Below are 12182 nucleotides of genomic sequence, written 5' to 3' on the forward strand. Positions count from 1 at the left end.
CTTTCACTCCCTGTCACACACAAACAATCCTCTCCTTCCTTGTCACAGCCCCCGGTGCTCAGCAGTTCTGCTTCCTGCTTTCAACTCGAGCTGGAGGTCTTGGCATCAACCTCGCGAGTGCTGACACCGTCATCATCTACGATTCGGACTGGAACCCTCACAATGACATCCAAGTATTCATTTTTCAGATACTTTCAAATAAAGACATGCTTGTGTTGTGGCTTTTAACCAGCAGCTAATAGTTTTATATTATCTGCTGTTCACCACTATTTCATCTCTTGTAAGTCCTTTTCCACTCTCCCAGGCTTTCAGCAGGGCTCATCGTATAGGCCAAAACAGGAAGGTGATGATCTATCGCTTTGTGACGCGCGGCTCGGTGGAGGAGCGGATCACTCAGGTGGCGAAGAGGAAGATGATGCTGACCCACCTGGTGGTGAGGCCCGGCCTGGGCTCCAAAACTGGATCCATGTCCAAACAGGAACTGGACGATATCCTCAAGTTCGGCACCGAGGAGCTTTTCAAAGATGAAATAGAAGCAGCACGAGCGATGGGTTTGTCTAAGCACCATGTTCCAATTTAGTAAATTACTTAAAGCAGATATTTTTTTCGCACCTCCATTTGGGCTTTATACTGCTACAGTAAATAATCATTAAATATCAATGTAACTTTGATGAGCACTTGGAGGTTCAATAAGTATCTGCTTTCTTTGTTACTTTTAAAAGCAGTAAGGGTATTTCCATTTGCTCTGTATGTGATGACATTTAGTTGAGAAGCCCTACTCTTTTCTTGAAAAAGCATTCTTAATATTTGCCAAAAACTGCTTCTGCAGATCCGCATTTCTGGAAAATGACTGAGAAAGTAAAATTGGATATGATACTGATCTCAGGAAAGGCACTAAAGGACTTGAAACAAGTGTACCACGTAACAAATGACCATGGAGTCCATCTCTATTTTGGATTGTTAAGTCACTCAAAATTGTTCATTTAAGGTGAAATCACTGATTGAATAGGTCAACACTTTAGACATGGATAAAAAAAATGTATATGTGTGTGCTCATTTTGTCCATTAACTAAGAGCATCTGATCCACAGGTGACAACAAAGATTGTGAAGAGGGAAATGTGATTCACTACGATGATGACGCCATCTCCAACCTGTTGGACCGCAGTCGGGACGCCACCGAAGACACAGAGATTCAGAACACGAACGAGTACCTGAGCTCCTTCAAGGTGGCTCAGTATGTGGTGAAAGAAGAGGAAGGAGAGGTGAGAACATAGCAATGTTCTTCAGCATGATGAATGGGGTTGAATAAAGGTGTAGCTTATATAATAATTGAAGTTAGGACAATTCAAACACCTGAGCTTCTACGGTTGAGAGTCAGCAGCTGGTTTTTTAACTTTGGAATTTGGTTTAAAACAAGTTAGAATATACTTTGTCTGATGATTTTGACATGAAGAAGTAGTTTACTTGGCAACAAACAGTGATTTATGTCGTATAAAACAGCAGAATGTTGTCTTTGTGCCATCGTGCAGGAGGAGGTGGAGCGGGAGATTATCAAGCAGGAGGAGAACGTGGATCCGGACTTCTGGGAGAAACTCCTCCGTCACCACTACGAGCAGCAGCAGGAGGACCTGGCCCGCAACCTGGGGAAAGGCAAACGCATCCGGAAGCAGGTCAACTACAACGACACCACCCAGGAAGACCAAGGTAGACTGTCCCAGACACACAGAGCTTCTCCATCACCACTAAATAGCTTTCTTGCTGTTCCTAATATATTCAGCAAAATCATCTCTTAGGTTTTGTTATTTAATATTGGCACATATAACAATTTCCTGGCTGCGTTTTGGTATCAAAAATCTATTACATTAGTGCCACTTTTATTTTTACACATTGGTGCCAGAATTTGGCGTTCTTCACCATTTTGAAAAATAATTAGTAGACACAAGATTTCAGAAGAAACCAGAACATTGTTAGCCAATCAGCTTTGGAGTTGGCTCACGGACAGGTGGCAAGCCAAAAATAAAATGTCTAAGAAAGAAGAGCCATTATGTTCTAATTCTAATCTAACGATATAATAAACCCTTCAATTAAGGTCGGATTTGGGTTTATTTTATGGATCAGTTTCTTGTATTCCCCAAATTATCTTACTGAACTTTAAGTACTGCCTCCACTGAGTCCAAAGTAAATGTTGTGTTTTGAATGGCATTCTGGGACCAATCACCGCTAAACAGATCAGCTTAAAGATTGACACCTTATCTGTTCTGTGCAGGACATTTCTCAAAGCTGAGCATAAGATTTACACAGCCAGATTCTGAGCCAGATAGAGAAGTTTATTTGTAAACATTTGTATGGAAGCTTTCAAAATGTAATTGAAAAATATAACATTGTCATAATGAAGGCACATGTGCTTGGTACAAATAACACTATAGTTAGGTATATGGTTTGATACTCTTGGTCACATTATAAGAAAACTGCTGGTAAAGGGCTGCAAAATCTTGAAACAATTATTGCAATTATGCTGATTTATAATGCAATATGCTTGGTGAGATTAGAGGGAACGATCATTTTTGAAACATTATAATTGAAAAATATTTTTGAAATGATAGTGGTGTGATTCTCTAACAATTAAGGATTCTTATTACGTTTGTAGGCATGATTTAACTGCAGTACCACAATCTTAAAGAAGACTTATTATGCTCTTGGGGGTTTCCCCTTTCCTGTAGTATGTTATATAGGTAGTTTTGCGTGTAAACGGTCTGCAAATGCTAAAATCCTATTTTGCTAAGGGGCGGGATATCTATAAGCGGTTGATCTACGACAACAGACCTGGCCAGCTAACCAATCAGCAGACTGAGCTCTGGTTTCAGACAGAGGGTGAAAAGAGATGCAGCAGAACAGGCAACACGAGAAAAATAAAGACCTTTTTGAACATTAAAGCATGGAGACAGGTCACAGTAGAGGCACAACATACTAATATGAAGCTGAAAATTAGCACAATAGGGCCCCTTTAATTCAGGTATTTCCACATACTTACCTTTACCAAATATTGGACCAGTACGTTGTGCGATTTTAATAACATGTCATTTATTGTGCAGCCCTATGCTAAGATAGTAGGTATGTTTCTGTATGATAATGAAGTACAGAGCAGTGTAACGACCTCTGTGCGGGCGTCAGTGCAGGTCAACAGCTCTTGTTGTAACATGTGATCAACTTCTACATCCAGTTTACATCCCAATCAGCTAATCCAATAACAGAGCAGCACTCCTCACATGCCCACACATGCTTAGCTTCATTAGTGGGCTAACAAGCTGACATTATCTTGACACAGAGTAATTTGGGTGTATCAGTTCACAAGCAAGAACAGCAAATTAATCTCAGTGTTTATTAAATCCTCTTAAGTCTCAACAAGGACAGTTGACCTCCATTAATTCTGCCAAAGAGTGTGTTATACTGGGCCTAAAGTTGTCTCAAAGGGCTTTTGAAGCGCTTCTTTCTCATAGTTAAACAGTTTCTAGTCTATTGCATTGGCATACATCCTGTAGTCGTACTTTTAGGAGTAGCTTCAAGGCCCTGATTGCCACAGTTCAACAGCTCTGTGAGTGAGAATATTTCAAAGCCCATCACAGCTAAGAGTACCCTCTGAGTTTAAAGTGATTGCCTGGCAGAGTAGTGAACCCTCACCTCACTTCAGAAGGCGGGACAACATGCGCCTGCCAAGCTGTATTGGTCTGTAGTAATCTGCAGTGCCATGGCGCCATCAGGTGGCCACCAACAGAAGCGAATGCAATGTACTGTTTCTATCTGATGTGTGGCTCAGAGTGGCAGGATCATCTTTCAGACAATCAGTCGGAGTACTCCGTGGGGTCCGAGGACGAGGACGAAGATTTCGAGGAGAGGCCTGAAGGTAGGCGGCACGAAAAAAAAAAATCTTTATTACCTTCAGACAGTTATTATGCTCTTAGGTGGGACACCACACTACAACACTTCTTCACACAAGGTATTCCTGAACTAGTAAGACACTGGAGGTCTTTCTAACAGTGCAGTTGGTTTTATTATCTGTAGGAGGACGCAGACACTCTCGTCGGCAGATGAAGAATGAGAAGGACAAACCTCTGCCTCCCTTACTGGCACGGGTTGGGGGCAGTATTGAGGTATGAATTACAGTCTGCAAGTACTCCAGTGGTGGGGGGAGTAAACATAAATTGTACTCAAGTAAAATGTACTATACTAAATTGACACAAGTAGAATTCATATAAAAAAGTACTCCGTTGGTAAGGTTTAAAAAAAGTTTTCCTGAAAGACTTCTCAGGATCTGATGAATTTCCATAAATGTATCACTTTTTCCCAGATTTAAATATATTCTTGATGGTCATGATGTCGAGTGTCTTTGGATGATAAATAACATTTTCTCTCCATCTCGGACATTTTTCTTTATGTGTGTGAGCTCAGCTGAGTCTAAGTATATTTGAGGCTAACTTTATCAGTAAGCTTCATATAACAGACTAGAAGTACATTTCTTTTACATTTTTAATAAAATAAAATATGCAAAACAACTACTCTTAGTAGTACAATGTATTGAACAAATACTTAATGTAATGGAGTTAATATAACATATTACTACCAACCACTGATCCTATGCATCTTACATGTATAGAGTAGTATTAACCCTGTTTGCAGTAGCCTTACTGGCATCATGTAATGTGAGGCAAGACTGTGTCTCTAAATTCTGTAAAGTTGTGCCTAATAATGGGAAATTAAGGGATGGGCTTCATAGCAAGGTCACAAAGTGCCATTACTGCCCTGCAGCTGATCCTGAGCCCAACACTCTGTTAAAAAGGGCAATTGGGAAAGAATTACGATCAATGCAATATCACTTTTACACAACAACAATCAGAACATTTACTCTGCTATAACATTTTTTATATACCCTTTTTTAGTATACCTTTTGTTTTGCTTACTCCATTCTCTGCCTAAAGCTGTTTCTTCTCATCACAAGGTGCTGGGGTTCAACGCCCGGCAGAGGAAAGCCTTCCTGAATGCCATCATGCGTTGGGGCATGCCCCCTCAGGACGCCTTCAACTCCCATTGGCTGGTTCGAGACCTGAGAGGGAAGAGCGAGCGTGAGTTCAGGTGAGGCCTTCATGCAGCTCAACTGTGATCCACAAAGCGGTGTTGGCATTAATAACCTCTTTTCACACAGTGCAACTTTTTTAAGTCAAGGGCGACCTGACATCTAGTAGAGAGGTAGCTCTAGGCTATTTCACTCACTCCCCAAATGTAATTGGTTAGCCCAGGGCAAAGCTACAGAACGCTCATATAAAGTTTGCAAAGGTCGGTCTCTCTCCGATTTCAGGGTTACTCACTTTAGAAAGCCAACAATTATTTGTCCACTCATATGTTGATAAGAGTATTAAAAACTAGAAAAATATTCCTCTAAGGTTAATTTAGAACAGATAAAACATATTTTAATCGACTGACAGCCCTAATAAATAGATATTGAGACAGCAAGTATCCCTGAGATATGTTTATAAAAGCTATCACTACTATACTACTGCCATTGCCATTGCTGCTAAAGCGGGATTTATACTTAACTACTATACGGGGGTGCTAGTACCACACAGGCCTGGGGAGTAACGGTTGACATGTAGCAGGAGTACGTTGTAAAAATACAACAAATATGTAACTGTATTCCCTTACGGTTACATTAATAAAATATGTAATCAGATTACTGTTGTATCTGTTCAGCAATTGTTTTGCTTTAACTGCCTTTCATTAATTAAACTAACTATTCATTACAATCTTCTTATACAAGTGCTTCTCTTGCCAGTACCTTTTTAAGTCGGTGTTCGTGCCTGTAACCTCTCTCTCAAAACATCTCGTAGTGTAAAGTGTTTTCTTTCCCATCAGGGCCTATGTGTCTCTGTTCATGAGACATCTGTGTGAGCCGGGGGCAGACGGAGCAGAGACGTTCGCTGACGGAGTCCCACGCGAGGGACTGTCTCGTCAGCACGTTCTCACCAGGATCGGAGTCATGTCCCTCGTCAGGAAGAAGGTACGGGTTCTTCTCCCCGAGACGTCTTTAACTCAGAATACCAAGCACTCTGCTGCAGCGCTGTGAGATCAGAGGAAGTAGGTCAAGCGGTTCAGGCAGAGGCAGGCAAGAGGGAAACTTCTTTTTTTAGGAACCTTCTTTTATACATCACAAACCACAGGTATCGATGTTTTGTTAGCTTTGGTTCCCATGTAGCTTATACACCTGGGCAACAAAACGACTAACAAATAGTTTCTGGAGTTTGTGCACTTGAGCATTTTTTGTTTATGTGAAGGAACTAAACAAGTTTTAAATAGGTAAAACGTGGTCTATACATTAAACTTTAAAAATAACTTACCTTGTGGGACTTGTGAAAATTGTAAATTCAATTCGGAGCACTGTCCAATCAAAAGCAGTCCGATTTGTTGCTTGCAGATAACTGTAGCATCACCAAGTTGAAGCTTAATTTTTTTAAAGTAGCTACAGATTAAACGGGCTAATTTATATTTTAAGTTTACCCACCAGTCTATTGTAAGTATCTAAACACACAGAAATGTGTTCCATAGTTAGCTTGTAGCTACAATTATTTAAGAAAAGGGACACATATACAATAACGCTTACCTAACAAACAATATTTGAATGGCAAAATGTGATGTCATTTTGATCTATTATTGGTGTTGATTGCTTTATAGTTAGCTATATCTGGTTCAATGCATCTCTTCACCCCAAGTGGATGTTTTTTGTACAAGACTGATGTTTTTAATAAATCACTTTTGTCCATGGTCACTGAGAAATGTATATATAAATATATATGTTTTAAATATATTTTGTTTTGTTATTTGGGGAAACCAGTGTCTTTATGTAAGTGATAGTGTTGAAAGAGGGAGACACGCAGCAAATGGTCCCAGACTGGATTTGAACCTAATCGATCGGGACCAAGCCCCAACACATGGGGCCAGCTCTCCCATTATTACATTTAAGTAAATATTGGTAATAAACAAAAACAACATTTACATGAAACTAGGCTTAGTTTGGACTTAGAAGAATTGGTGCAACCAGACACAGATACATTGAAACTGAAAGACTGTTTCAGTTTGCCACATGAACTGCTCTTTACAATCCCATGTAGAGTAGGATTTCTTTATTTACTAGTCGATCCAAACTCTTCTTTGCAGGTGCAAGAGTTTGAGCATGTAAATGGGAAGCTGAGTTCTCCGGACCTGATTCCCATCGGCATGGAGCTGAAGAAACTGACGGAGAGTTTGTCTTCAGATCCCAACACGCCTGTTCCTGCCAGCCCTGTGGCCACGCAGCCGGGCACCCCCATCCCACCAGGTCAGGGTCAAATCTCTGGGTAGTTTGTATCAGAATATAAGGTGAAGTTCATACTTAGGATGACATTTTACTAAAAAGTTGTTGTTTTCTGGACTGCAGAGAAGCCTGAGTCTCTCTTGAGTGCTGCTGAAGACAAGGACACCACAGAGCAAGATGGCAAGAAAGTTTCAGAACAGGAAGTGAGTTGTTTTTTCCTCCCTCCATCCATCACTGTCATTCAGTTCTTCTTTAATGTCTTATCCATCTCCTCATCACTATTTAACTGCACACATCTCATCATCCTCAGATACTGTCAAACTTAGACACCTTTGAACTTTGCCCTCTACCAACTTCCACTGTTTCTCCTCCTGTTTGTCCCTCGGCAGTCTTCCAGTGCTGAGGCAGCGCCTGCACCTGAGAAGGCGGCTGACAGCGAGGAGAGCAAGGCCAGCTCAGAGGAGAAAACAGGAGATGAGAGGGACAGAACCGAGTCGCCCTCTGCAAAGACCGAGCCATCTGCCAACTCCAAGGAGTCTGCTTCCAAACAGCCAGAGCTACCAGCCAGTCAAACCTCGCCTAGAAGTGAGTGCTGCATAATGATTAACTGTTATATTTATTATTCTGCTACTTAGTTTAATTCGATCTTTTTTTATTCACAGTTGAGCCCAGCAAGGAACCAGAAAAGTCCTCAGAAAAAGGAGATACTGATTCACTTTCGGCAAAAACTGAAGACAAAGAAAGTAAGCCAGGTATAATTGCAATGAATCCTTATAAGGTGCAATAATTGTGCTTTTTGTAACACAAATGAATCCTAAGTGGTTGTCCATTACATAGATTTTTCTTTTAAGAGATGGTTGTCTCTTTTATGTAGCTGTGGCAGACGATATGAAGAGTGAAGATGCATTAGAGGGTCGATTAAATGGAGATAAAGACACGTTGGACGAGATGGATGACAGCAGGAAGGAGGACAAAAATGGATACAAAGTCAAGTTCATGTTCAATATCGCTGATGGAGGTTTTACAGGTAAGAACAGTTTTCATTAGTTTACTTATGTACATTAATAAACCAATATTCTATTATTCAGCCGTAGTTCCTTTGAGAAATGTTTAAGGATCACCCTAAAATTATTAATTATATTTAAAAATAATATGTTGTTCAAAAAGCTCTTTATTTTTCTCATACTGCCTCTGCTGCTGCACCTCTTTTCACCCTCTGTCTGAAACCAGAGCCCAGTCTGCTCTGATTGGTTAGCTGGCCAGCTCTGTTGTGATTAGTCAACCGCCTAGAGATGTCCCTCCCCTTAGCCTATCATGTACAATGTGTTGGAGCGCTAGCCAAAAGAAGTGCGAGTGATACATAGTGATGTCACTATGTTATGGAAGCAAACAAAGGACACTCCCAATCCAGGGAGTGTGCTTATTAAACCAAAGATATGAACATATATATATCATAGCAAAAAGAAAGCTACATGCTACAGCAGAACAGACCGACAGAGGACAGTAAAGTGCAATTCATTTTTGTAGTGCTGACTAACCAACTGTCTTCAAATGAGTTCTAAATAACTGTACGTGGCTTGTTCCATTTCAGTGCAGTTTTAACAGAGAATGCAAATTGATTTAAAGTACATTTTCTGAGCAGTATAATATAATCCCCTCCTCCTGTACCTCTTGTAAACGTATATGCAATTATCTTAACGTGAATAAGTTGAGTTGCATTCATTGGCTTCACTTGCAGCTAAATTCTGTCTATCTCAGGGGGGATGAGACCGAGCTGTTGAAAATATATGTTATTGTCTCTGTACTAAATCGTCAAAATCTATAACACAATTTCCTCATAGGAGAGAAGGGAAGATCAATAAGATAAAAAGGTTCAAACTACTGTCTGTATTGTGACTGTAGGTAGGATATATTTAAAATAAATACAAAGACACCAACATAGAGTCAAATATGATATGAGTCATTTCCATAATATTGGCTTGTAATATTTTGAAGTTTTAAACAATGGGAAAACAGAAGAGACGAGGCTGTTGTGAGGATACCTTCAAATGAATACACAGCGAAGAATAATGAAAACTCAGAGAGAACAATTGCACTTTTTTTTTAGGGTTTATTTTTTTCTCAAGTCTGAAAGCAATATTTAAATACAACAGTTTTGAAGTCTTGGACTCTCAAAGCCACTCCCTCATTCAGCATGAATTGAATAGAACTGTAATAGAAAAAGTAATGAAGTGATTGACAGGAAAACAAATCTCTTATTTGAAACTGCTTGTACACTTTAATAATTGTTTTGTGAAACTCCCTCACGTCTTCATGTCGTGTTAAAGTAGTTACGTTGTCTCTGTCTTTTATGACTTTGTGCTGCAGTGTCTCACTTCAGGTTGTTTACTTCAGGTGCTACAATGAAACAGCTTTGTTTTGTCGTGAATCTTCTTTATGTTGTTACATTACTCCTCTTTATGTACCGGAAACATCTTGAATGAGACTTTTTATTGTGGTGAAAACGCTTTGTCTTTTTACTTTTTGCCGTCAGAGCTGCACACCCTCTGGCAGACTGAGGAGCGAGCGGCGCTGTCTTCAGGAAAGATGCATGACATCTGGCACCGTCGCCATGACTACTGGCTCTTAGCCGGCATCGTAACGTATCCTTTCCCAGATGTAGGAGCGAGGAGCGAGGCATCTGGCAAAGAAATGTTATTTCTTATGGCCTGAGGGAAGCTGCAGTCAATATATATATATAGATATAACGTGTGAGGAGTTATATAAAACTACTCCTTCCACATATTTTTATTGAAGTCCCCAACCACATCAGACAGTCTACCCCCGACCATCTTTGTCTTTATTAGGAACAAGCCTTCAAATCCCACCTCTTCAAGCTTGCTCTTTCCTTTGAAACTTTCCCCCCCACATCATAACTCCACCAGTTTCCACTGCTTTCTGTTCTATAGTTTTTTTGTATTTTCCCCAAATTATTTTGAATGCAGCTTATTTTTGTATTTTATTCATGTATTGTGTTATTGTGTATGCTTGTATGACATGTTTTGTAAAAATTATTATTATTATTTTAATTATTATTATTGGGTTTTTTATGATTTATTTTAGTATTTCAATTTGTATTATTTCTATCATCATTATTTTCTTATACATTTTCGTATAAGAATTTGTATTATTCTTGTTGTTATTATTATTATTATTATTATTAGGATTAATATTAGCTCTTTAATTTGTATTATTATTAGCATTACCATAATTTTTCTTTAATACATTTTCTTATTAGAATTTTTTATATTGTTATTATTTTTATTTTTATTATTATTATTATTATTATTATGTATTTATTATGTATTTATTATTATTATTATTATTACTATTGTTATTTATTTTTATTTTGTATTATTATCAATATTAATACAATTATTATTATCTTTATTATTATTAAGTATTTCTATTTTTCTGTGCATGTATTTCTTTCCCTTGACCCTGACTGTACCTCAGACACGGCTACGCTCGTTGGCAGGACATCCAGAATGACCCGCGTTATGCTATTCTGAACGAGCCCTTCAAAACTGAGATTCATAAGGGCAACTACCTCGAGATGAAGAACAAGTTCCTCGCACGCCGCTTTAAGGCAATCATTATAATTAAAAATAACCACTGAAGGCTGAAATAATTGAAGGATTAAAGGATTTGTTACATCTGAATGGAAATGAAAACACTTCCTCCCTCTGTGTGTGAAGCTGTTGGAGCAGGCTCTGGTGATCGAGGAGCAACTAAGGCGGGCAGCGTACCTGAACATGACCCAGGACCCCAGCCACTCCGCCATGGCCCTCAACGCCCGCTTCGCTGAGGTGGAGTGTCTGGCCGAGTCCCACCAGCACCTGTCCAAAGAGTCCATGGCCGGGAACAAGCCTGCCAACGCCGTGCTGCACAAAGGTCGGTTGGCCAGTGAAAAAAAAAGTACTCATCGTCAGAATTTATGCCTTAGCTGACAAAAGGTGGACAACTGGGAAAAGAATCCGTCAAACATGACTTAAAGGTCAAAATAACTAATATAAATGTTTTATTTGACATCTGTCAGCCTGCATATAATAATATTTTTTAGAAATTTTTTAAAACTTTAATCACGTTAAATCCCTCCCCTTATTATCAAGTTTGAACAATTTCATTAAGAACTAATACGATACTAACTTGTTTTTATATGCTCCTTTTGAATAATATATATATATATTTGTAGCTTGTATTACAATCAATGCATTACTCAAATTGCTGCAGCAAATAAACAACTTTATTTTGTTACTGTCATCAATGTCTTATTTATGAAAATAAGTCAAAAACCTGCTTTTAAATTAAGACTATTTCAATTGTGAAAAGCAACCTGATAAGAATACAAGAATACTGACACATAGTAGAAAAACCTAAAAAAAAAACATGTTTATTTCAATTGGAAACATTTCTATCGGTATATTCAGACATTTATTCCATTCCGCGTTGCAAAGTGTAGAGCAACTCACAAGCAGCCAGTAAATCTCCTGTTTGACACAGTGGCTTCATTATGTGTCAATTTGATTCACTGTCAAAACAAGCTTACTGTGATTAGTAGGATGAAAATGTGGGAAGAGGCCAAGTACAACAACTGTTTAAAACGGAGGTGTTAAATTATTATGTTTTGACAAGGTTCTTGTCTGTGACCCTTAGTACATTTTGATGGCATTTTTTTCTTGGCAGTGCTTAATTTCCTCACAGTTTTTTACTACCTTAAATCTATTAGAGGTTGTTTTCGCTCTTTTTAATATGATTTATCTCATTGATCTTTCCCTCACTTAATGAACATACATGTGGAGG

At 38.9% G+C, this 12182-nt stretch overlaps 1 protein-coding gene across 5 annotated transcripts in view; it reads left to right on the top strand.

Moving 5' to 3' along the window:
* The window catches only part of chd5 (chromodomain helicase DNA binding protein 5), a 72058-nt gene that overhangs the window by 52307 nt on the left and 7569 nt on the right, over positions 1–12182 (top strand). For 4 of the 5 annotated variants that reach the window (XM_079680928.1, XM_079680925.1, XM_079680927.1 and 1 more), the window contains 16 exons: positions 49–173; positions 305–551; positions 1091–1263; positions 1531–1705; positions 3837–3902; positions 4061–4149; positions 4995–5128; positions 5906–6050; positions 7205–7364; positions 7464–7543; positions 7730–7925; positions 8003–8092; positions 8215–8367; positions 9874–9982; positions 10836–10968; positions 11078–11273. In XM_079680928.1, the coding sequence (XP_079537054.1) occupies positions 49–173; positions 305–551; positions 1091–1263; positions 1531–1705; positions 3837–3902; positions 4061–4149; positions 4995–5128; positions 5906–6050; positions 7205–7364; positions 7464–7543; positions 7730–7925; positions 8003–8092; positions 8215–8367; positions 9874–9982; positions 10836–10968; positions 11078–11273 (2271 nt within the window). The remainder of the gene's footprint in view (positions 1–48; positions 174–304; positions 552–1090; positions 1264–1530; positions 1706–3836; positions 3903–4060; positions 4150–4994; positions 5129–5905; positions 6051–7204; positions 7365–7463; positions 7544–7729; positions 7926–8002; positions 8093–8214; positions 8368–9873; positions 9983–10835; positions 10969–11077; positions 11274–12182) is intronic. The other variant, XM_079680926.1, reaches the window with a different exon arrangement.

Source organism: Notothenia rossii, assembly GCF_949606895.1.
Source record: "Notothenia rossii genome assembly, chromosome: 5".
Classification (NCBI taxonomy): domain Eukaryota; kingdom Metazoa; phylum Chordata; class Actinopteri; order Perciformes; family Nototheniidae; genus Notothenia; species Notothenia rossii.